The sequence below is a fragment of the Motacilla alba genome, chromosome Z, assembly GCF_015832195.1.
Source record: "Motacilla alba alba isolate MOTALB_02 chromosome Z, Motacilla_alba_V1.0_pri, whole genome shotgun sequence".
Classification (NCBI taxonomy): domain Eukaryota; kingdom Metazoa; phylum Chordata; class Aves; order Passeriformes; family Motacillidae; genus Motacilla; species Motacilla alba.
Window position 1 is genome coordinate 13,378,433 of NC_052046.1, and position 25,322 is coordinate 13,403,754.

The following is a 25,322-nucleotide window of genomic DNA, read 5'->3' on the forward strand; positions in this document are numbered from 1 at the left end:
TTGCTGAAATACTTTTTGTAGGAAGACAGTCTATCAATATTTACTCATTTGAATATGATACCAGTACTACTAATGATTTGACCACCTATTAATTGAGGCCAGATCCCTACCAACACACACACTTTCTTTGCTAGCTCTACTTGTCCTTTTTTATATTTACTTGCATGTTTTGTTTGGGACCAAATTACAGTATATCTTGGTCTTGAGGATTATTATAGTTAATGATATACTTACAAAAAGTGAAATTGCTATCTAAGCCATTGAAACAGCTGACTGAAAGATTAAGACATATGTCTGGATTGATAAAATATTCTTTGTAGTTCCTGTATTCTGGGCCAGCTATTAAAGGTCTTAATTCCATTTTAATAATTTCATTCATAGGCAAATGATCTCTGTCAGTGTTGCACAAATGGGTCATAAACTAAATAGGAGCATGAGGATTTTGATGAAAAGCAATAAATTATTTACAGAAGTGTTGAAAGTTTGTGAATTACATTATCAAAGAGATTCATAGTTACTAAACCTGAAAAGTCCCAAAGACAGGCTCTGGCTCATCAAAATTGGCTCTGAAGCGTGAACATAGGCATTTCTCACGTGAATGGGATAGTGTGACCCAAGATCTAGGCATCTTCTTAAGGAAAGCAGAGCATGCCAACAGAGCACAGGGCTTGGAACTCTCCATATTGTGATGCTATGACATGAACCATTTAGTTTTCTGAGGACTGTGTAAGCAGTTCAAAATTGGTGTAGTAGCTGAGATCTAGTATATGAGGCATCTTCACATAGGGGTGGTACTTTTCCATAAGGGCTTTATTTGGGGTCCACTAGGATAAAATAAGGTAAATTTCCCCAGCATTTTCATTGGCATTTTCATGTCATTACTGCAGTGGATCAGCTCTGAAAAGTGGGGAAAAAAATCAAAACTCAAAATAACAGAACATGTCAGGATAAGGAAAGGGAATATTAAGTGTTCTTCTTTCTTTATGAATATATCCACAAAAAACATGCAGAACCAGGCCAGAATTGACCAATACTTGCATTCAGATGCATAAGCTGATTTTCACTGTGAAATTTGATACACAAAAATCAACATGACTTTGGAAATGGAGAATGAATATTTGTGCTTAAAATGAAACCTTAGCAACATCAGCTTTATCCTAGAGCAGTTCTTCCTGCTGCAGCCATGAATTCAGCTGTGGTGTAGTGCATGTGGCCTCGGATCTCTCAAAGGTCTTGTTCAGAGGAAAGAAACTATGAGAAGATAAAGAAAAGATGATTCTTCCAGTAAGTGCTCATAATTTTCTGCCAGCCCCTGTTAATATATCCAAGTCTTGATTTATATGTCTTAAAAATACTGAGCAGCTCCCAAAGCAGGCTGCATCCCTGGAGAGAACTAGATGGGTTAAGGTTAAAATTCCTTGGCAATATTCAACCCTTTTAGGGAAAGAAAAGCAGGGTAGCAAGACAGAATGAGAAGAGATGAACAGCAACAGACAGACTGACTGACTCCTTTGGCTTCCAAATTGAAAATGCTAGAAGTGTATTTTCCCTGGTAATTGCTGTATATCTGAGTATTTTATCTAACATGAAGGTAAGAAAATTGCTTACTTAATTTGTACTGATGAAGTGAATATGAAAAGTGCAATGAAATATTAATTTATATGGAGAAATAGCTGAAAAAAGTAATTGGACTGCATTGAGAGAAAGAAGAAAATTTAAAATCAAGCTTGCACAACAAAGCTGAAAAATCTGTGTGACATTTTCCTTTTATTTCTAAAGCTGACTAGTGTATAGACTGCAGAAACCTTGAACAACTCCATGACCTAAAAAAGGAAGGAAAAAAGCAGAAAAGCAAAGTAAATGTGCTTTTACTTCCTTTTTTTTTTTCAGGTGCTGAGGATTTTTCTGTTGCTGGAAATTTCAGGTTTCTTTCCCATTCTTTCCAGGTGAACATTTGTTTAATAAAATACATGCTGAAAGTTAAGCATGTGTAATTGTGGTGCGTGATGTGAGGCAGGGTTTCAAGGGGTCATCAGGTATATTTCCTGGGAGAAATACGCACTGTTTGGTGTCAGCTCTGGCACTGCCACCAGTGACAACAACAGTGAGGCATTATGGTGTCCTTTAACTTCTACCCGGAGGAGTCAGCCATCCTTGGAGAGGAGGGTACGCAGTGGTGGTGTGAGGCAGAGCAACCCATCTCTGTGAAACACAGCACAGCTTACCCCAAGCCAGCCCCAGTCCCAGGGACAGGTTGCACCCCCAAAACCTCCCATGGAAACTGGCAGTATGTTTTGTTGCTGATCTTTAGGCTAGGTGAATGTGTCTTCTTTCCAATGGTCAGAAAGGCCAAGCTGGGACTGATTTAATTCTTACACATGAAAAGCAAATCCAAGTGGTTTTATAGTAAACCTGGTCATACCCCTAATTATTATTGAAGGTTTGCTTTGCCTTTTAGGAAAGTTTTGCACTCATGCTTATGGATGTAAATTCCTGATGATTTTCCTCTCTCTTTTTTTTTTGTTTTTGTTTTGTTTTGGTTTGATTTGGTTTGGTTTGGGTTTTTTGTTTTGTTTTGTTTTGTTTGGGGTTTTTTTGGGGGGTGGGAGGGCTGGTTTTTTGTTGTTTGTCTTCTGTTGTGTTCTGTTTGGTTTTTGTTTGGATTTTTTTAATGCAAAAACCAATACCGGAGCAGCCCTTCTCCAATCCATTGCCGCTGGAATTCTTTTGGCCCTTGGTCCGAGTGCAATGGCTGTACTCAAAAACAGGTATAGATGGACATACCTCTTCTGTATTCAGAACCTTATTAGCATATACTTTTCCTCCCAGTAATTAAGAAGCCACTCTAACATTAAACCCCCAAATCAGATTCTCAGACAAAATCCCCAGCAGAACAAGAAGGCTGAAGAGCAAAGAACTAAGAAGATAAATCCTCCAGTCTGCCCCAATATGCTTCCTTTCAAAGTTACAATGTTCATGTTGTAAAATAATTTTTGCTCTTTTTATTTTGGTGATAGTTTCAAAAAGCTCAGCTGAGCTGTCTGGTAAACACAGATATTCCTCCACTGATGCTGATTTGTACCAATTCCACTGATTTTTCATTGATGGCATCATGTCAAGGGAAGAAAACTTGGTTGCAAAGTGTTACCTTCAATGAAAATAAGTTGATGATTTTTCCACTGCAACTCTATAGATGCACAAGACACTTGTATTTGATTTTCCTTCTCATTTACTTTGATGTTATACCAATTAAGGAAGGATTAGTCAAAATTAAAGATGTGCAATGAGACAGTACTTACTTTTTTTAGAAACAGAAACTAGCCCACTGGATGTAAGATTTTATCATCTTCATTAATGATGTTGTTTACCTTGAAAAACATTAACAAATTCATATCAGGCATGTTTAGTCCTATTAAAAATGTAAAAAAAAAACAAACTTAAATTTCTTAGCAACTTTTTCTTGACTTCAATTACATATTAGATTTTTGAACTAACCAAGCCAAGCTCATGCACCAAGCTAAAGACATTAGAGACAAAAGTGTTGTCTTTCTATTAACCTGAGAGCTTGCTGTCATGTGGTGGTGATACCAGGTGTGGCTGTTCTGAGAAAAAATAGTGAATGTCTAGAGTAGTAGCAGTGTCTTCACAGAAGCAAACTATTCTGGCTTTGCATTTGTATTTTCTAAGATATCCTTTGATTTGCATTCAGATTAGGAGACGGACAGTGGCAGTTTATGGCCAGTATGGGGGAAACCCCTGCTCTGGGCATGCCTTTGAAACAAGACCATGCACCCCCACAAGGGGATGCCCAACAGAAGATGGCTGTGGTGATCGGTTCAGGTGTTTCTCAGGTACCATCCAAGATAATTTTCAATATTTTCTACTCATGAAGTTAAGAAAATAACCTTGTTATCTTTCAAATCCAGTAAATGGGTAATGTATTTGCAGTGTTCTTGCTTTACAGATGAATTTTACTTAGGTGAATGTTTCCTTTGTTTCTAGCCTCAATTATGAATGCTTTTAATTTAATCTGGAGTATTGCAGAGCATTGAAGATAATATGTTGTAGCCCTGGTACAACTCATTCTAACTCATTCTGCCTTACTTGTTTGCCTCAGACAACAGGTTTTTTCATTATAAAGAGGTAGTTAAGGAATGCAACCTTGCATTGATGTCTTGCAGCTGTTCTAGGCTATTTCCAAATACGAAGTTACCTGGATCATGAAAACTAATGCTCCATAAAATGTATCCAAGCATTTCCCATAACTTCACAGAGGAGCACATTATCTCGTAGGTAGATATTTATCAGAGAGACCGTGATAAACATGTTTTGGTTCTACTAGGGGGACAAACACAGTTAATCACCGAAGGGATTTGGGTCAAAGGGTGAAAGCTTAGGAAGCAGATCTAGAAGTCAACTGTTTCACTGATTTATCATAAGCCTTGAACAGCTATGGCTCTCCTGCGTGTGCTATGCACTATTTCTTTATGTCTACACTTAATGCTTCACAAGCCCTCATGGGCACAGTCTGTTCATCATGGGAGTGAATATGCTAATTAATGTAGTAGATTAATAGGACTTCTGCTTATATTTTAGGTGATCTATTTTTAAACTAACAAACAGTTCTTTCTCCATGCATGTTTGTCCTGATTTAGGTCAGTGCATTAGCAGATCCCTAATGTGCAATGGTGATCAAGACTGTGAGGATGATGGTGCAGATGAAGATCGATGTGAAGAGAGGAAAACTGTATGTGATATTGACAAAACACCTCTGAATTCAGAACTTACAGGAACAGGGTAATGTTCTGTGCCAGGCTCAGTAGTACTGGTACCAAATGCCCTCTACATTTTGATGTATTTGCAAGCTCTGGGTGTACAGATGGATTTTCTGGGCTTATGGTAAAACATCCCCTGTGCAAAAGTGTTCAATACAACTGCTTCCACCATGCCAGCGGTTCAGTGCAGGATATACAGGTCCTTTGACCTGAAGCACTGAATAGAGCTTTTAGTGTTTCATTCCTGACATTGAAAGACAGCTACTAAGATATTAAATCAAATTTCAGCTAGTAACACATGATCTTCAGCATGGGAAAAATGAGCCAGCAATTTTTATTCTTTTTGTTCATTGCTGTTGAATTTAGCACTCTAGATTCAAATGGATTCCTTTTTCTATGTCCGAACTGCAACCTGGCAAAATAATTGTTTTAAGTTTCTTTAATGTTAATTTATCACTTGTTATGCTAGACCTCAGATATAATAACCCTCCTCCTCTCCAGCCTCATTTTGGAATGGATGCCCTGTTGTTCCTGTGTTGCAGTAATTGTTCAAACAATAAAACTTAAAATCAGTTGAGATAGATATAAATGTATTAATCTAAAGAGATAATGACGTGTTAATTTTTGTTGACAAATCAAGACCAACATTTCCCTTTCAATGCTGTAACATGCTATGCATACTGCATTTCTGCATGTATAAAAGCCTATCAGGTGATAACCCCATGGTTAAAACAGCCTGTGGTCATGATTTGCAGATACAGCAAACAGTCATAATGGCTCTGTAATTTTTGGCTCTGTCTTAATGACATATTTTTTCTTCTGTAGCTTTGATATTATTACTGGTGAGACTAAGGGAAGAGTCATTCATACAAAAAGCTTTGGAGGGCAATGCAGAAAAGTCTTCAGCGGTGATAGGAGAGAATACTACAGGCTGAGTGAAAGTGTTCTTGCTTATAATTTTCAGGTATGTTTCCATTAAGAATAGTTCTATATTTACAGTCAGGATTAAAACTGGGAGAATGATGCAAAACCTGCAGGGGCCTTTGGCAAGTATGCTTCCCTACACACAGCTCACTGACACCTGTACCCTCTCTGCAGCTGCTTATTATTTTGAAATATAAATTGGTGTGTATCTTGCTAAAATAAAAGGGAAAAAAAAGAGATTAATTTCCTAGATGTGATTTCTACATCTCTCACAGCTAGACTGAATGTAAAGCTAATCTCCTTAGCATAAGCAGTGACCTGAGTCACCCTAAGAAATGCTTTTTGGAGGTGAAATAGAGGGCTTTGGCATGTTTTGTGTAGATCTTCCAGAAATGTTTTGTTTGAAGTCAGTCTCAGTGATCTGGTTTGTCTCACATTTATCAGAAGTATGCCAAACAATCCATAATGTACTTTACTGCATAGCGTAAATACTTCAGATTTTATATATATATGTATATATATGAATGCATTTCCATGCTTTTCCAATAGTGTGCAGTACTATTTATGAAATCTAAAATAGATTCAGCCTGAAAGACACATCAGCTTATTTTGCATCAGAAAGGCCTTGCTCTACTCTATATGTTATAGTTTTTAAATCCTACATGAAGTTCTTCGTACAGATGTCTATCTTTCACCTTCTAGGTTAAAGTACAAAATGATTTTAGTTATGAGTTTTTCAACAGCACCTGGTCTTATATGAAACACGTAGAGAAGTATGAAAATTCAAACAAATACAAGCAGACAGAGAATAAAAATCTGCAAAAGGTATGTTTAACTTGTCTCTGTAGCTTAGTACTTTGTATAAAGATTTTCATTATTTTACTCATGTGTTTTTGTAGTGAGATGAAAATGCGTGTTTTGTAAAGACATTATTGTCACAAAGTGCAGGACAGTAAATATCCCACAAAACCTTTAAAAAGAGATCACTGGTTTGCTTATCAATCCAGAGGAGCTGGCTGCTGTTTCTGCTTCCCCACTATTACCTATTTAGTAGTAATTTATTAATTTACTATCTGTTTTTGTCCCTATTTAAGGAAGAAATCATTGGCTTCTTCTCATAATTGATTTATCTTTTTCTTTTTTTCAAGTGGTTTATTTTCCCCTTTATTTTCTGCTACACCTTGGTCAGTATAGTGGAGCAAAAAGATTGAAATACTTCTGTGGTTAAAATTAACTTATTTTATAATGCCTTTTCCATTAGTAGAACCCCATTAAGAGAGAAATCTGGTGTCTTTAACAGCCAGAAGGTCACAGTGCTTATGCCTTTAACTTATTTTAAAAGAAGCATTAGATAATTTTCAGTTATGAAGTACAACCTCTATCTTAGAGAAAATTAAATCAAGTAACAAATGTATGCATTTTCTGGCCCCCAAGCAGACACTAACAATGACATATGTTGAGACTCAGCATAACCAAGTTCAAAAGAAAATTTGAGAGTCTGAAGTGAACAGTATTGTACCGGCATATTGGGTTTTATAATTAAACAGCATCCTTGAAATGGCTAGAGCCCCTTACAACAAAAGCCTTACCTAGTCAAAACAGGGTGCAAAGAACTGTACTGGCTGTGGTTTGCTTTCAGACAAAGCTTGTTAACTTTCTTCTGCCAGGCTTCTGAAAGCCTTCTGGAAGCCACCATTACCCTTGAAGAGTGAGCTCTCACTTGTCTTTATGCTAGTTTTCAAGTACACAGGAGGAAAAGAAAGATGTTGAACCAATTATAAATAAAGGTCCAACCGCATTTCATGACTTCAGGGTGTTCTTTTTGCATTTACTGTGTTCCTTAGACATATCTAACAGCTCCATAAAGCTGTTGGTTAGTTGCCAATAGAATGCGTGTGCCATCTGGCTATTAGGAGCCACTCTGATAGTCACATGGAGCATGACTGATGGCTTTTCCTTCCCCCAGAGTAAGCAGCTGATGGTTGTTGAGAATATTGTGGAAGTTGCTCAGTTTATTAACAACCGCCCAGACTTTCTCACTCTTGCGGAGCCTTTCTGGAAGGAACTGTTCAACCTTCCAGTCGTCTACGAGTACAGCATCTACCGAAGACTCATTGAACATTTTGGGACCCACTTCTTACACTCTGGGTCTCTAGGAGGACACTACAAAGTTATTTTTTATATGGATACTGACAAAATGAAAGCAGAAGGTAGAGTATTAGAGTGTTTGTTGCAGAAAGCAGTCAGTAATCAAGAAAGAAAATGTACATGTATGTTTTTCCAGCTAATGTCTAAAATCAAGTAACAGACTTTTACAAGTTACTACATTCTCTTCATGGTCAAAAGAAAGAAGACTAAAAATGTGATCAAATCACAACATTTACTTCTAGATCCATGTTTGGGACCTGCAGTGTTCTGGGTATATATATATATATATATAAATATAGTCAGTTTAGAACCTCCTCAGGCTGAACTTGAATATAACTCTCAAACAATGTTAAAGTTTAAAGGTTACATGGAGATCAAGGTTGGGTAAAACTGTGTAGAGCAGAAAAAATTACAGAGCAAACAGCACAATGGCACCTATAATGGTAATTAGTTGGAGCTGAGGTGAGAAAATAAATGATACTGTAAACTCTTTCCAGATACACCTCAGACCTCTGAGCATTCATCTATAGGCTTTAGCAATGTGTGGATCTTCCCACAGCACACAAATGCTAGTTACCCCCTAGTTTCAGTGTAGTAAACTAACTAGCATTTTTGTTAGCGGGAAGATCCACACATTGCTAAAGCTTATGGATGATAAGCTTTATGATCTCTCATAAAGAGAGATCATGACCTCTTTAGCCAGTGGAAAACTCTGAAATTAATCCAACACACTTTATGTGTACAGTATTGTTAATGGATGGATTATCTGCAGGTGTTAGCATAACAGACTTGTACAAGTGTACCTCATCAGGCTGGAATGCACTCTTTGTGAAAAAGAAGAAGACGGAATGCACCAAACTGGATGAACTGCTACTGACTTCTTCAGGTAAATGTTCAGTGGTGACTCACACAGTTGTCATGTATCCATCTCTCATCTCATCCTAAATAGCTGTCAAAATGAGGAGCAGGTGTTGATAACTTTGATGAATTCTGTCCTAATATGCTAAACCCAGATATCAAGTGTCTGGTTTAAAAGGCTCTCTGGCACTTGTCAATTATTGCTAATGCTTTCCCAGAAAATAGCACTTTTCAGAACAGTCTAAGTTAGAGCTGCCAAGACACCTGGGAAAACAGATACGACCTATATATGATCAGTGTAGGCACAGTTGGTTGAACTGCACCAGTGAGTCCTTTCACTACTTGCTAGAAGAGTTTTTGTGTGCATTGTTTCTATTTCCATTTGTAAATGTAGCAATGCCTACATTTTATGTATTTCCCATCCTGAATCTGCAGGAAGCACTGGCAATAAAATTAAAGGAGACCCTTACATAGAAGGAGGAAGCCCAGGTGCTGTTGCTGGCCTTAGTTATCTAGACCTGGATAATCCTGCTGGGAACAGTAGGATGTACACCTTGTGGGCTGCATCAGTGACAGATTATCCCAGAGTAATTAAAAAAAAGGTAAGACTATTTTTCTGAAACAGCGGTGAGCAGATGGGATCACCTCAAGGGAAGAAATTAGTAAGCTACAGCTGGTGATTAATCATGCCGGGATCTACACTCATTTTGTTTTCAGATCACTTTGTAAAAAAGGAAAGTGCTCAGGAAGAAACTGCTGTGAAGCTAATATGATCAGGTGCATCAGAAATCTAAGTCTAATCTAGTCTAATCTAAAATTGACAGATCAATATCAGCCTTTAGTGACTTAAGTGGAGTTTTGGTTAGGAATAGAGGGTCATGTTAGCATTGGATAAAGACCCAATTTGAGATAGCCCCTTTCCCAAAATGCATATGGGCATGTCTGTTGGCTTCCACTTCACTTGCCAACTTCTGCATATCCTTTTCACTTTTCCTCCTTCACATTGAATCCAGAAGTTTAGCATAAGTGGAGATTCTCCAAGTGAGACACTTCAGAGCTGGGCATGGCCCACTTCACTGCTACCTTGTCTATGTCCCTTTTGGGAACCACCCACATACTCTGGAATGGCATAAACCCCAAATATTCCTGTTGGGAAGTTTTTGGCTTAATGTAAAAGCATATAATATCATAAAGTAATCAATTTAAAGGCAAAATAGTTTCAATTTCTGTTACCTTTGATCACTGTCCAATGAAATGCCATGGTGGGCTCTTTAAATGTCTTTATTTTTTTATGCTGAGAACATCTGGGTGAGAATTCAAGAACTGAAGTTCTTTGGTGGTCTGTATTGTACTTTTATCTCACCTGCATTCTCATAGCTCAGATATGTTTAAACATGACTGATATACCAGTAGGTTTAAAGGAAGCTTTTAAGCAGGATTGGCTTTTCATAAAAAGGCCAATATTAAATACTAACATAAGATTTTAGCTAATTAGCAAATTAGAGCAGCTAATGTGCTAACTCCCATGTGCAGAAGCATATGTCACAAATTATTTTGCGTGATGAAATATGCTTATAAACTCTTATATTGCAGTAGTAACTATTTAATATGCATGTTTTCCTACTGTGTGTAGCTAACACCATTATATGAGCTGGTAAAGGAAGTGCCCTGCTCCTCAGTTAAAAAGCACTACCTAAAACAAGCCATTGAAGAATATATGGCTGAAAATGATCCCTGCAAATGTCAGCCTTGCCAGAATGGTGGTGAGGCAGCCGTGGAAGGAACACAGTGTGTGTGCTACTGCAAGCCTTACACCTTTGGAGCGGCTTGTGAGCTGGGAACCCTTGTGCAAGATCAGCCAGGTCAGCATTCTCTAAACCTGTGAGAATTTAAAAGTGGCAAAATGTGCTCTCCTGCCTCCAGAGTCTGTCTGTCACCCTGCAGACCCACCCAGTGGCTGCTGGGGTGAGACATCATTGCAAACAAACAGTATGGGGAGGGTCATGCCAAGCCTTGGTCTTGGTTTAGCGTGTCTAAACTTAGCAAAGAGCTGGTTTTATTATTAGTGTCGAGTACAGTGGACAATACTAACTGCTCAATGCAACCACCTATAAGTAAGTACATATCCTAAATTATTTATCAATGACTTAAAAAAATTTCCTTTTTAATTTTATACTTAGTAGTAGCTGGTAGCTGTTTTTATGTTCTCTCAGATGCTGATAATACATAGCCTCTGTGGAATTAAACCTTTGTCAAAGCTGGATAAAGATGGAAGATTAGATTATTACAATCTGGAATTTTCTGTAAGGGCACAACTGGAGCCATCAATAGCTTTGAGCAGCCTGTGCCTTTAAAATCTCTCAGAGGGAATGCTTTAAAGAGAGAGTGGTTTAAAGAGAATAGTTTTCACATTAAACCAAATATTTCCAAATGTTGCACAGGTGTTGTTGATGGACACTGGAGCTGCTGGTCTTCCTGGAGCCCTTGTTCAGGGGGAAGGAAATCAAGGAGTAGAATCTGCAACAACCCCTCCCCACGTGGTGGTGGGAAGGCCTGCCTGGGAGAGCAGCATGAAAGCAAAGCGTGTGAAGATGAAGAGTTGCAGCATCTTCGGTAAGTAATAAAAAATACTTGGAGACAATTGCTGAAAGATTTAAAAATTTGTTTCAGAAGGGTGCATAGACTGTTGAATTCAAGGAGATTGCGTACTGAGCTTTAATATTTAAGTTGAAAGGAAATTAAATTCAGAAGCTGTGAATGTCTTAGAAGATAAGGCTAGAAAATGGGGTAAGAGCCAGTAATCTTGACAGCATTCTATTTACCACCTCTCTTGGGTAGCCTGGCAGGCCTGATTTCAATATAATCATGATGTAAATGTACGCATAAGAGTCTTGAAAATGGGCTTCACTGAGGAATGTAGCATTTTGAAAGGAAAGAAAACTAAATTCAAACTAAACTGTACTTTTGTTTGCTTCATAGCTTGATTGAACCACACTGTTTTGATTTATCCATAAATCCTACAGAATTTTGTTCACCTCCTCCACTCTTAGAAAATGGATTTGTTCAAGTGAGTTATTTTTATTGCTCTGTTATCTCTTCTATCCCTACCTGCAATGTCTTTTCTACTGTTAATATAGATGTTCACTTGCAAATTTGTATTTCTCTTGGCAAGCTTAGTATCTGACCTAGTGAATAGCCACTCTTGCAGCGTTTTTCTCTGTCTGAAGTTTACATAACAGTATCCATAACTATTTAAACTAAAAGTTAGATAAAATTTAAAAAGCCCCATCCTCAAAACCGGAACAAGATCTTTGCTTCTCTGGTCTATGGTCCCTACACAGAAAAGTCATCTACTTGTCCTTTATTCCATATATGTATTAAAAATTTACTGAGCCATGTGGATTACATATAAAATCACAACAAACTAGAGAGAAAAATGCTCAGTCATGCAGAAAGTCCATAACGAAATCATAAACAGATTTTAGGAATCTTTCCTCACTATTCTGCTTTTTCTGATGAAATGAAGACCTGGCAAGGTACTTGGCTCACCATAGCTTAGGCCTATTTGACAAGGGGGACTAATTCCTCCCTTGGAGGAATGGATTATGCCTTCTTCATGTTATCATGCTGTCATAAGTCTCTTTGCTCAATAAATAGATAAAAGGATTAGTTCAAAATTCATTAGTTGCCTCTGCACAACCGCAACCTACAGCAAGATCCAAAATCTTGCCCTCCTTCTTTTGCTAGGGAGTTTTTTTTCTTTTGTAATCAATAGTTGTCTCCTACATTGATATTTTTGGTTCACAAACTAAAGGTAAAGCCCTGCAATTCATGGAGTAGTCTCAATTTTTCATAAGATCTCTCCTTAGAAGACAGTGTAATATAAAATGAGAAAAAGCCTGTGTCTTCAAGTCCATGTTAACCTTTAGATAACATGGTCATCCTAAAAATTGGCAAAACCATATAGTTCCCCAGGCCAAGGCTGTCCCAGATCTTATCCTGCCCTGCTAATGTTGATAAAGGCCATATTTGCAGTTTGTTTATACACCATCAGGAGAGCACTGTTCCATACCCCTTTTGATCACATTTAGTGACTTGATAACCAGGATTGCCCCCAATATTCCAGACTCTCTCATCACTGCTTTGTGGAGTAGCAATACTACTTCTCACTGTCCTCAGCTACTGTGTTCCAGAATCAAAGAGTGCTGCTGGTAGTTCTTGTATTTTATATCCAAAATTTCACGCGTTCATTTTTTTTTCAGAATGCTGAAAACTCATTCCCAGTTGGGAAAAATATTGTTTATGCATGCAAACATGGATATTCTCTTGTTGGTGATCCTGTTGCTAAGTGTCGCAGTAATTTACAGTGGCAAGTTGAAGAGAGATATTGCCAGGGTATGTCTAACTGATTCTTGTTTTGAACTACAACTCCATTTCTAAATTCCAATGGAACATCTCAGAGCATCTGCTTTCCAGCTACAATGGAGGGAAAAGACACACCTGTATTTCCCAGTTCCCTAGACGTAATCAGGTCTAAACTGACTTCTAGTGTGAATCCAGACATTATAATGCTGGATTAGAAACACACCCATAAAATCTAGTTTTAAGGCCATCCCTATGTGTACCAGGACATGTTCTCCCAAGGTCCCATATGTGTGATATTCCTCTACTAGGAAGCTGTTGCCTAGTGGAACTGTCAACAGAAACATGGGTCCTAAGGAGAGGGAAGCTCTCGTACAGCTAGGGCTGCACCTGCAGGCAGTAGGAGAATATTTGTCTCTGTGTCCCTAGTTTTGCATGTTTGACTGGTGTGATGAGTTAATAGCCTGACTGATACAGTTCTGCAGGAAAGTCAGCTAACCTCATCATTCAATTTTTTAAGGAATTTTGGAGAAAATAAAATGCATGACTGTTTTATGCAATCCACTGATTTACTGTGGCTGTCTCAAATGCCTCCATCCACAGAAACCGCTTGTCTCCTGCCTGAGCTGGAGGGGGGTTTGCAAGGAGAGCCATGGAAACCTGTGTACGAGATTGGTGAGAGAATAACTCTGTCTTGTCCACACGGCATGCACTTGGAAGGGGCACACTCCATTTTGTGTGAGCCCAGCCTCAAGTGGTCTCCTGATGTGAAGACTATCCAGTGCAAGAGACTGGGTAAGCCCCTGCAGTCCTCAAGTACAATTCAGGAGTTTCTTTTCAACTAAACTTTATGCAGTTTAGATATTTACAGAGCTATTGCTGAGATAGTGATAGAGAAGCCATACTTACAGTACCAGCAGGAAGCACAGAAAACATGAGGGTGTGTTTTCTATGGTCTGTTCAAATAAGATACCTGAAGGCATTTCATTGAAGTTTTGTTAAAGCTTTTTTGCTTCCCACTCCCCTATTGCTATTGAGTGTTGTCACTAACTATTTTAAGAGATAGCCTGGGATTAATGCTGTCTATTCTGCCACCCAAATATGTTTCACTTTTCACACATTGTATCACCATATGAACTACACCTTAGAGTTTTTCTATCTGGAAGGTGTTCAGTGCACCAGAGCCTCTTGTGAAAGAAGATGGCAAGGCTGGGTGACTGCTTTTGCTGATGTGGCAGTCAGACAGCTGATATGAAGTAAATATCCAGGAACTGGAAGCAATGGGAAAATGCTTCTTTAAGTTCATGCTGTTTAAGCTCTAGTTTGATATGGGCAGGTAGAGGCAGAAAGGGAAATAGGCTATAGCTTCAAGCAGCTCTAAGGCATCTTTTCTGGCCGTGGAAGACAGACAAGAATTTCTCTTGAGCACTCTTGTGATGCTGATCAGTGACACAGAGGCACCCGAGCAGTTTGTGTTTCAAGCGTACCACATCTTCACCTGAGGTCCCACATATTCACCTCGGGAGACCCTTGACTGAGGATAACAGGTGCTGCTGCAGGAGACTAGGCACATCTCCTACATTTTTTTCTGTCCTCTCCTTATCAGCCAATGCTGCTGACATTGCCTCAACTGCAGAAAAAGGAAGGTGACAGTCAGGCTTAGACTTCAAAAGGCAGCAGTCCTGTGAGATTCCTGGTGTAAGTCATCTGCTGTCATAAACACATCAGCAGGAAGTGTAGTGATTTCTGAAGGAATAGCATAGCTGTAGATAAATGACTTGCTGCTGCTAAACTGCCAGAGCAGCAGTGCTGAACTGCTGTTACCACTTACTTAGGCTTAGCCTCAGTGACTGATTTTCATTTGGTTTTTGTTTTTTTGCTAACATCATGTTCTCAAATTCCGGCAATAATTGGAAAGTTTCAAATGCTTCTATCAGAAAGAAAAACAGCTTGTGCTTGGCTGTATGGAAGCATTATATTAGTATAAAAGTTAAAAAAAAAAAAAGAACTACAATCGGATTAATAACAGTTAAAAACTCAAGGAGTATGAGATAAGAAGGGTAAAAATTATGAATACGTATTCAGAGACACAGTGGCATACGTATATTTGGATGGGAGTGCTTAGTCACTATGCAACCAGCAACCCAGGGGATTAAGAAAATGCAGTGATTTTTGGTGAAAAATTCCCCTCTGCAGGAAGACAGGGTTATGCTTGCTGTCTGTATTGTAATGCACTGAAATTCTTACTTTTTATTTTCTTTTTCTTCTCTGATAATTTGTTTTGCTTAGCAAGTCTTAATCTGTATGGGAGGTATTTTTTAGAAAAGGCAATCTGTAGTACTAAAATTTCATGTTAGCAGACACACAATCCAAAAGAAAAAATCAGGATAAAACGTCCTTAGAAATTGTGTCCATACGGTTTTAGCAAAGTCTTACTGTTAACATGCTACAGAAACCTACAAAGAAATGTTTAGCAAAATTTGGAGTACAACTCTCTGCTTAAAGAATGGTACACCTACGATCGTGAAAATTCCCCAACAATTGCTATTATTTTTATTTTAAAAGTTGGTACAAACTGAGGACTGATGATGGAACTTGTAGTTTTCATTACCATCAGTGTATAAAGGTATTTGGCTTCACATAGGGTTTTGGATCCTTAGCTTTTCTAGTGACAACAGTGAAGTCAATAATTCTGAAACCCAATGACAAAACTGTTCCCAGCTATGATTCAGCAGTGCTAAATTTAACAGAAACAAATAACTGCTGCAGAAATGAGATGAATGCTTAAGTTTTAGCATAGTACCTGTCTCTTTCCATCTGGCTGGTGTCCCATGGATAAATTACTCAACAGTAGCTTTGCAAAGTGTATCATATCTTATTAATACTGTTGATTACTTCCCTGTAGTAGATACTTTTAATGACCATGCAGGATGTGACTTTATGTCATGACTATATAATTCAATGCCTTTTTAACTCAACTGATAATTTCATGGCAGATCTTGTTTTTCTGACCCTTAATATCCCCTTAATATCTGTGTGTTCTTCTACTTCAGTGCCCAGTGTGAAAACAGAAGTGACAGAGCCTAAATGTCAGCCATGGGAGAAAGTATACCAGTCACAATGTGTGTGCAAAATGCCCTATGAGTGTGGGTAAGTTCAAGCTCAATTTGGCAATTAGATTCTCACTTCATTCAAGACCAATTACATTTCTTAAGTTTTCAGTCTATGACAGAGGAGAAAACTTTACTTACATGAGGAAGAGACATACTTGGTTTGCTTTACACCTCCATCAATGTCCTCTTCATCACTTACCTGCCTTGTCAGAACTGTGAGTGGGTTTTAGCAGTGATGGAATCTGGTTGGAAGACAGAAAGTGAAGGCATAATTGTGCTTGATTGGTGAAGCAGATGAAAAAAGATAAAATTATATTTTCAAGATTAGAGGATTGAGGAAAAGTTACAGCAGAGGCCCTTGGGACACAAACCATCAAAGCAATAAGCTAGTGAAATAAAGCATATTTCTTTTAACTGCTGAGAGACTAGGGGGTTATGAAAGGCACAGTAATCTAATTTTATCCCACATTTACACAGCAGTTTTCACAGACCAGTCATGTCACTTTTCAAGACTTCATAAATTGCAGATTAGAGTTTGCTGTTTCCTGTGTAATCTAAGCATATATTCTGCAATAAGCAATGCAGGAGAAATAATGTAATGAAATGAGTAAGTCTCTCAGTTCTTTGAGAGTCACAAAAGGAAGAGAACAAAAATGGAGGAATAAAAAGACACCTGAGACCAAATGGCGCTGAGGAACAGATGTGCCAATGAGTTTAGCACTCCAGCATCTGGGCTGGTTTGCATAGACTGGATGCAAGTCACTCCTATAAAGTGGGTGTGGGCTCTAGATATGAAATCTGGCCAGATTTATGTGACTGAGTTTAGTAGTTTGGAAGCCTCACAATAACAGACCAAATATGTCTTACCCATGAGTAGTAGGAGGAAGAAACTGTGAAGATGTTTCAAGTGATTTCAAGGTAGATCTTTCAACGGAGCATGGGTACTTCCCATCAGGAACATAGACCAAGAGTGCTCTGCATGATTACTCTGATTTTAAGACAAGATTAGCACTCTGAACATCTCAAAATTAAAATTGGCGAGCTTAGTTCAGATGCAGATCTACTGCATAGTTCCCTAGGGTCAGAGGCCATTGTCCTGTGTGCAAAGGTAAGTGCCAGGTTTGTAATAACTCTGCCATCTAATGCTATACCTATGCTTAAACACCTAAATGCTTCAAGTAATCTGGTCCTGCTCTTTTCTCTCAACAGTTATTTAAAAGGATCAGCAGCTCTTTTTCTGGTTTATGTATGTATTGAGGTTAGTTACGCAGAATAAGAGGAGCATAAGGGGAGTCAGAGCTAGAGAACGCCCTGGGCAGAGTGACAGTAACCTTGGCAGTTAAATGAATTACATTTAGCTATGCATTGAAGCTTCATTTGTAATCAATCTACTATTTGTCTGTTTCTGTTTTTTATAATTATGTTTAAAATGGCAAGAATATAGATAACAGTAATTTTTGTTACTTCATGCCATCATTTCACTGTCTTGAAATAATGCATCTAATAATAGAAGGATAAATCCTCAGCTGTCAAAGCTGACTAATCTTCCAGCCTGTCGTAAGGCTGTAGGAGTAAAGCATGTTAGCAGATCTTGGTCCAGTCTTTCCTCAGAGAGCAGAATTAACTTGCTTTGTTTTGGCTATGACTTTCAGCAGTAGCCTCTTCTCTGAAGAGTGTTTGGAGCAAGAGTTCATGTGGTGATTCAGGAACACCATGGTTTCAGACCTCTCCTTCATCCTTTCACTTTCCAAGAGACTAGCTACAGATACTGCCCATAACAGCATAGGAGCCCTAGAATAGGCTGGTTATTTGTCGCTCGTGGTAGGGTACCTTAGGCTACATCTGTCTCATCAGTGAGAGCAAGGGAATGATCTCTAGGCACCAGAGCAGCTAAATTGCTACAGCAGTTCTTGGTAGACCTTTGACAAGGGCCAGTTCTCTATAATTCCCCGGCACAGCTCAGGAGTGACAAGGATGAGAGACCATTCCAGTTCTGATGTAGTCCTCATCTTCTGAGGCAAAGAGGGACACCAGCTGTTCTGTGTAAATTGTTCCTAACACATGGAAGAGGCCAGAGCATGGTGTGTTAATACAAATGGAACCTCAGCCTCCAGTAGCTAAGAGCTATCTGCACAGTGAAACATGGGATTTGATAATTTTTAAGTACTATCCCTGCTTTTTTTTCTTCAAATTTGTTTGCAAAAGATCTATGTCTCTCCTGAGAGTTCTTGGACTGTGTTACATTAAAACTTCTCATCTCAAATATAATTCCAGGAAGTTAAAATCATTCCCAGCATAATGAATTTTTCACCAAAAGTTTTCTACCTCTTATTGCAGGTGAAAGTTAGTGAAGGTATTTATAGACTTCACAGATATCTTTAGTAAAATATTGTTCTTATCCTTAACCTTATTTTTTCAGGTAAAAAGTATTGAATTTCTCACATTCACTTTACACAAGGATTATTCCTTGCCTCTAAAATTTTTTTATTGCAATGATGTGATATTCCTAGCCTTGGGAAATATCCTTTCTCAGCAATGAGTGCAAATTATTAATTTCTCTTATGAATGAAGATTCTCCATCTTTTTTTCTTATGCATCTTAACATGTTGATTTCCACTGTCTTTCTTCTGCTGACCCAGCTGTAGCAAATATGTAAATCACTCTCCAGACAGTATGAGGCATTGAACTCTAGTGAGAGTTTGACAACATGGTCCCTGAACTTCTGGGTTCAAACATTGGCAGCTGGTTAAATCAGCTCCATTTCCTCTTTTGAGTGTTTCTAAGTGGTGCAAAGCAGACAGATTAGTGCAGAGGTCTGATCTTAATATTTTTAGGTAAATTAGGCTGCCTTCTCTGCAAGACTTTGACCTTAAGACTCAGATATTGAGATTTATCACTTAGGCAAGTAAAGAAGACATCTGAACAAGTTTAAATATAATAAAAAATTAATTACAGATTAAATACAATTGCTTCCCCTGGAACACACTTTGTTCTTTAAGATGATATATAAACAGGGAGTTTGATTTATACTTCTGTCTGTAAAGATAATTTTCACTTAAAAATCAGGGGTCCACTATCTTAGAGACTGTGCAGCCAGATGACCAAACAGTACAATGCATACAAGTGCACATGTTTCCTTTATCAGGTGTCGGCTGCTGTATGGTCTGTTCTCTTGTACCTCAGAATAAGAGGGTTAACTTAATTCTTTATATTAACAAAAGAGGATTAAGGAAAATTCATGCAACAGATTTTACTAGGGATTTAGTAGCTGCCATTTTGACCCAGCACAGCAGTTAAGGGACCTCAACCTGTGGCTGAGGATGCTAACCTAAGTGGAAGATATAATACAGTTCATAAAAATATTTGGTCACAGGTAGATGCACCAAACTTTTCAGGCTCAGCTAATGAACTCCATGCTTTAAGGTATTTTAAATACCTTAAAGACGCACTATGCTACAGGTATTTAAAAAATTTTGTAAAGCTAGCTCTTCTACAAGGCTTCAAAGTTATCTTTTTAAGAACCATTCCCAAAACTTGGAGAAGGCTCTTTTCCTTAGTGCCTTACTTATAGATCAAAATCCACTTCCTAATTCACAGGAAAAAAAGCAAAAAGAAAAAAGGAAAAGAAAAGGAAAAGTTACCTTAATGCCTGACCATTAAGTAAGTAAGGTTTAAGTTATGGCATTCTTACTAGACTTTTCCCTCCTCCTACAGTCATTCCCCTTCCCTTCAGTGAGCCTCATGAAGCTCATTAGAGTCATTTGCCTGTTCCTCATTAGGGCCATTTACCTGTGCCTCATCAAGCCTTCTCACCACCAAGCACCTGTTTAGCTGAGGTTGATGTTCAGAACTGGCCGATTAGACACCAAAGGTTTCAATGGAACTGTTGTGAGCTTAAAATGAGGAGCTGTGCTGAAAACTAGGCTTTGGGTCTGAATTTCAATGCTCTCCATCCCCTGGGAGCCTATCTCTGCTCTCTGGTACCCTGTGAAGTCCCTTACCCATGGCTGTAAAGTGCATCCAGGAGAGCACAGGCATGCTCTGCTCCAGATAGTCACTCTTTTGTTCATTCCACACAAATACTGCTGATTGCATTGAGAACAAGTGGAGAAGCTAGGAGTTCGAGATTAAAACTCAGAAGTAGTGGAAAGGGGTTTTTTCCTCTCCTCCTACACTTGGAACATGAAACACAAATAATGACAGCTTCTTGGAATTGAAGTAATGGAAGGGTTTTTTACTCTCCTCCTACATTTAGAGCATGAAACACAAATGGTGGCAACTTCCTGGAACTGTGCCCCAAGCAAACACCATTTAAGGTTGCCCAAGAATTGTTATTATCAGTTTTAAAAGCTCATTTATGTGGGTGTTAAAGCTCTACCTGCATTTCAAGAAATAAGAAATTTTTCTGGGTAATTTTTTTTCTTAAAAATTCTGTGGAGATGTATGTGTATTTCCAGAAATATCTTTGGTTTCTAATGGTCTATTATAAAGTATTATTTAGTAAAAGCTGAGCATTTTAAAAGTCAGCAGAATAAAAATCTTAAAGTATATTTGAACACCCTAAAGTTAAGAAATGCTTATAAAATGTTGTATGTGCATGTTTGTATATGTCATATATGTATAAGAAATGTTTTCTGTATGTGTACTTATGTTCATGCATGTGTCATAAATTAGAGAATAATTGAGATCTGAAATACTTTTAACTAAAGTCTCTCTCTCACTGCTGCTGAGGTCAATAGCAAAAAGATGGTAATATCCCTGTCCTTCAGATGGGACAGATTTTGACTCTGCTGAGCATACTGTGGAAAAGGAAGAAGTCCAGACTCTCTGAATGTTTATGTCTTGAGTTCTTTGCTGCACTCTTAGGAGATGCTTAAGTGAACAGAGAAGTTGTAACTAGACTCTGAATGTTTTTCAGTCCCTCAGCTGTTTTTAAGAGTTATCAAGATAAAGCACATTTAAATAGTTCTGGCTTTTGTTTTCAGTCCTTCTCTGGACACTTGCGCTACAGATCAAAGAACCAAGAGAAACACACCTTTAACTGTTTGCAAGATGCATGCCTTGGAGTGCATGGGCAGAAAATACTCTCTGACTAATGTAGAAAACTGCAAAATACCCCAGGCAACTGAAATACCATGTGGATCATGCCGCTCATGGGAAAAATGCAATGGTAAGAGATTCTTCACAACTGTAAGCAAAATTGTTCATATGACCAAAAGGAAATCTTTATCCCCACTTACACATTAGTAGTTGGGCAGTTGGTCTGTCCTGGTACGGCATTTGCAGTCCTTTCCAGAAGCACCAGGCACTGCTAAGTTGGCTCAAACCATTAGCCAAGTGTTTGATATCTAAAAATGGCAGGAATCTTCCACCATGGAAAGAGAACCCTGCAGGATATTGTAACAAAATGTACTATGTACAGGAAAAGCTTATTCCTAGTCCCTTTTAAGTGAATTATCCTTTTGGTCCACTTTCTCCTCTGGGTGAAATCCCCGACATACTCTTTTTTACTGTATCTATCTGTTCAGATTCCGTAAAAGAGCAATTTCAGGAACCCTTACTGCCCTTAAACCTCTCCTGAAATTTGCCAGTCAGTCTCCCCAGCAGGATCCTGTGGTTAGGAATTAAAAGTCTTATTGTATGCTAGCTGGGAAAGCCAGTTACTGTTGTAGGTTTGTATGGTTTGTTCACTGTCTATCCCCAGTTTCTCGTGTAATGATTAAAGGTGAGGTCTCTTCCCTCAGAGGAAATAGCTCCTGTTTTTTGTAATCAGTCTGCAGTGGATGTTTTCAAATCCCTGATTTATTTTCCCTGAGTGTCCTACGCTACATTGCATTTAATGAAGGGTTGCCAGTAATGGAAATATGAACTAATAAACTACTGTTTCAGAAGTGCCTGAGCTAGAGGCATGGTTATTGTCATAATTTGAAAGTAAAAGGATTACTAGATAAGAGTTAATCTGTTTTTTCTAGCAGAGTTGAACAGACAAAAATACTAACAACAAAGTCAAAACTATCTGGAGCTTCAGCAAAGACAAACACAGGCAAAAAAGTTGCATACAACACCAAAAAAAAAGGACACAGTTATGAAAAATAAATATCAGGTGGAATCTTCTTACCTGAATGACACTGATACAGCTACACACATTTATTTATAGGAGTAGATCCTTTGATCTTCATGAAACTGTCTGTATGAAAATATAGACACCAGTTGTAAGGGTTTGCATGATCAGTTTGTTAGTGTCCAAAGACAGATCTCTAATCTTAAAAGTTATCTGAGCTCTAGAGTAGTAGATACATGGACCAGTTCAAAAGGTAACATCAGCGAAGGCTTTGAGTATAACATCTGAGACACCTTGAGTAAGTTTTTCCCACAAGCATGATCAGCCTCTCCAAGCAGAGGAAGCCCCAGCAGTGCACAATTTGTTTCCACTTCTAGTTTTTTCACTGAGCCTGAATATCAGCTAATGTTACTGAGAGAATTAGGGAATTAGGTTAAGGAAAGAATGACAGGAAGCTTTGGGTTGGAAGGGACTGATAAAGATCCTCTAGTCCAACCCCTTTGCAATCACTCAGGATATCTTCAACTAGACTAGGTTGCTTAGAACCCTGTCCAACATGGTCTTGAATTTTTCCAGGGATGAGCCTTAACCATCTCTCTGGCCAACTTGATTCTGTGTTTCACCACCTTCATCCCAAAAAATTTCTTCTTCATAATCTAGTCTGAATATGTTCTCCTTTAGATTAAAACCATTATGCTTTGTCCTAGCATTGCAGCCCCTATTAAAATGTCTGTCCCTATCTTTCTTGTAAGCCCTTTTTAGACACTGGAAGGTGCTGTAAGGTCTCCCCAAAGCCCTCTCTTCTCCAGGCTAAACAATGGCAACTCTCTCAGTCAGTCTGTATAGGACAGGTGCTCCAGTCCTCTGATAAATTTTGTGGTTTCCTCTGATCCTGTTCCAGTAGGTCCATGTCTTTCTTGTGAAAGCTGACCCCCTCCAGAAAATTGCTTTCAGTCTCACAGATTCCTAGAAATGTTTTAGTCTGGGGTTTTTTTTGGTGACTTGGTTGCTTTCCTGAGTATTTTTCCTCTATGCTTTTGCTTAGTGCCATCCAACACCTGTGTTTGTGATGAAGATGGGCTGTGTGAGGAGGGAGGTGCCCAGGTTTGTGCTGAAGTGAGTGGCTCTGCTGCCCGTCGGACCATGACCGAGTGCGAGGTTGGGCTGCTCAGATGCCGGGGGGAGACTGTCACCCTTGTCAGCATAAGGCCCTGTGACACACAGAGTAAATAAGATATGTTACGCTTTATTTTGTATTGCTGGAGGATATATCAAAATGTGTCAGCTCTTGGTCAGGACATACTTTGAACCTTGCTCTGCCAAATTTAAGCTCTGCTGTGAAATCCATCACAGCTGATGAGACTGTGCATCTGGTCAGCTCTGAATCAAGGCCTGAGGCTCTTTGTTAGACCGAGATGCACTTGCCACGACTGCTCACAACAGAGCTCTTGCTTAGGCACCAGCCTTACCACTGGCAGATTTACTTCATATTTCCATCAGAATTAACAAGTATTGCTGAAGTGCAATTGCCAAAGTAGCTATTTTAGTGATGGATTACCATGTCTGACATTGTCAGTATGTTTTTCTTAAAGCCACACAAACACATGCTTGCACTGAGTAGACTTAGATTAGCAAAACATACAGACTAAGCTTCACAGAGTAAGAGGTATGATTCTTCTCTTTTAATAAAGCAGCTTCTTTCCACCATACACTACTCAGCTGAGCAAACAGTCTGCACAGAACTGAACATGTTGTTGAGCCTGATGCACTCAAACATCAAAATAATGTGCATTAATAGTAAAGTAATGAGAATACATCTATGCTTGCAGCTTCTTATACACAGAACCACTTCATGAAAAATCACCATTTTACATTGCCTTTATTATTATTATTGTAATGAGGTATGCCTGTAAGCACAGGTAACTCAGTTATATTTGTTACATGCATTTATGTTCATGCCGAGGTTGGTTTCTTTACAGACGGTTACACAAAGAGGCCTTCTGCCTTAGCAAACCTTTCCCAAAGGCAACTATTGGAGGAAACACATCTGTGGGGTTTTACCCCCGGATTGGGGTGACCCCAAAAGATGGAAAAGTCCCTCCTCAAACCCGTGCCTTCAAAGAAAGACTCAGTAGTCCTCTGTTGTGCAGTCTCAAGGTAGTTTATTGTTGGCTCTCTAAAAGATTCTTTTCCTGAACTGCTGCGGCCCGTTCAGCAGGTCAGACAAAGGCACACGGCCCTCCCAGGGGGCTGGTGCCATCTTTTATATCACACATTATGTGTTACATGTTTATACTTTTTCCCCAATACCTACTATCTATATTGAATGGTGACTTTCTACTCTAAACCAATCTGTGAATGCCAACATCACCAAAGACATGGAGGAGGTTAGGAAGGAGAAAGAAGGAGGACAGGGCACACCCAAATCCCTCCAGCTTAAAACTCCTGACCCCCATGTACAAAACTTGGACCCCTGCGTACAAGGCTTAAAACCCCCCTGTACAGCACTCAAAAATCCTTCTTTTCACTTTGTGACTACTTCTACTACAATACCTAAACTTTTGTGACTTGTAATTCTTCATACAGAGTTGGTAATTTGCTTCACAGGCTAAGATCAAAACCCCACATGTCTTTGGCTGCATGCCAGGGTCTCAGAGCCCCCTGCCAGCAGCTAGGGCCACCCAGAGGGATGTCCTGGTTTCCCACACACATCTTTACAGCAATGAAGACATTCTGCATGCAGTCCCCTTGGAGATACCACTGGATAATCTTCAAAGATTATTCCTGAATAAAAGAAGTCTCCCACACTCTTTTCTTACAGAGCTAAGCATTCTCTCTGGTGTAGCTGGATCATGACAACTTTGCTTACATATTTCAAGTCCATTCGGGTACCCATGCTGGCAGTCCCATCCATTCTGACTATTCTTGGATGCAAACAGGGACAAAGGGCTGGATAGCAAATGGATGTTCAACCAAGTGCAGTACTATCAGCATGTATGATATGTATGTATGCTTTCAAAGCAATGGATTTTATTTCTTACTATCAGTAATATAGTAAGATTAAACATCTCTCTTGTTTAT

The 25,322-nt window shown here is 38.8% G+C and overlaps 1 protein-coding gene across 1 annotated transcript; it reads left to right on the plus strand.

Moving 5' to 3' along the window:
- Nucleotides 1-1,426: 1,426 nt before the first annotated feature.
- C7 (complement C7) lies at nucleotides 1,427-24,427 on the plus strand. Its single transcript, XM_038125109.1, has 18 exons — nucleotides 1,427-1,591; nucleotides 1,891-1,946; nucleotides 2,696-2,768; nucleotides 3,710-3,851; nucleotides 4,656-4,797; nucleotides 5,601-5,739; nucleotides 6,402-6,524; nucleotides 7,666-7,909; nucleotides 8,620-8,733; nucleotides 9,141-9,307; nucleotides 10,339-10,567; nucleotides 11,147-11,318; nucleotides 11,685-11,772; nucleotides 12,968-13,100; nucleotides 13,671-13,862; nucleotides 16,121-16,217; nucleotides 21,166-21,350; nucleotides 23,287-24,427. The coding sequence occupies exons 1-18, from the start codon at nucleotides 1,586-1,588 to the stop codon at nucleotides 23,472-23,474; spliced, it is 2,490 nt and encodes an 829-aa protein (XP_037981037.1). The 5' UTR covers nucleotides 1,427-1,585; the 3' UTR covers nucleotides 23,475-24,427.
- The last annotated feature ends 895 nt before the right edge of the window (nucleotides 24,428-25,322 follow it).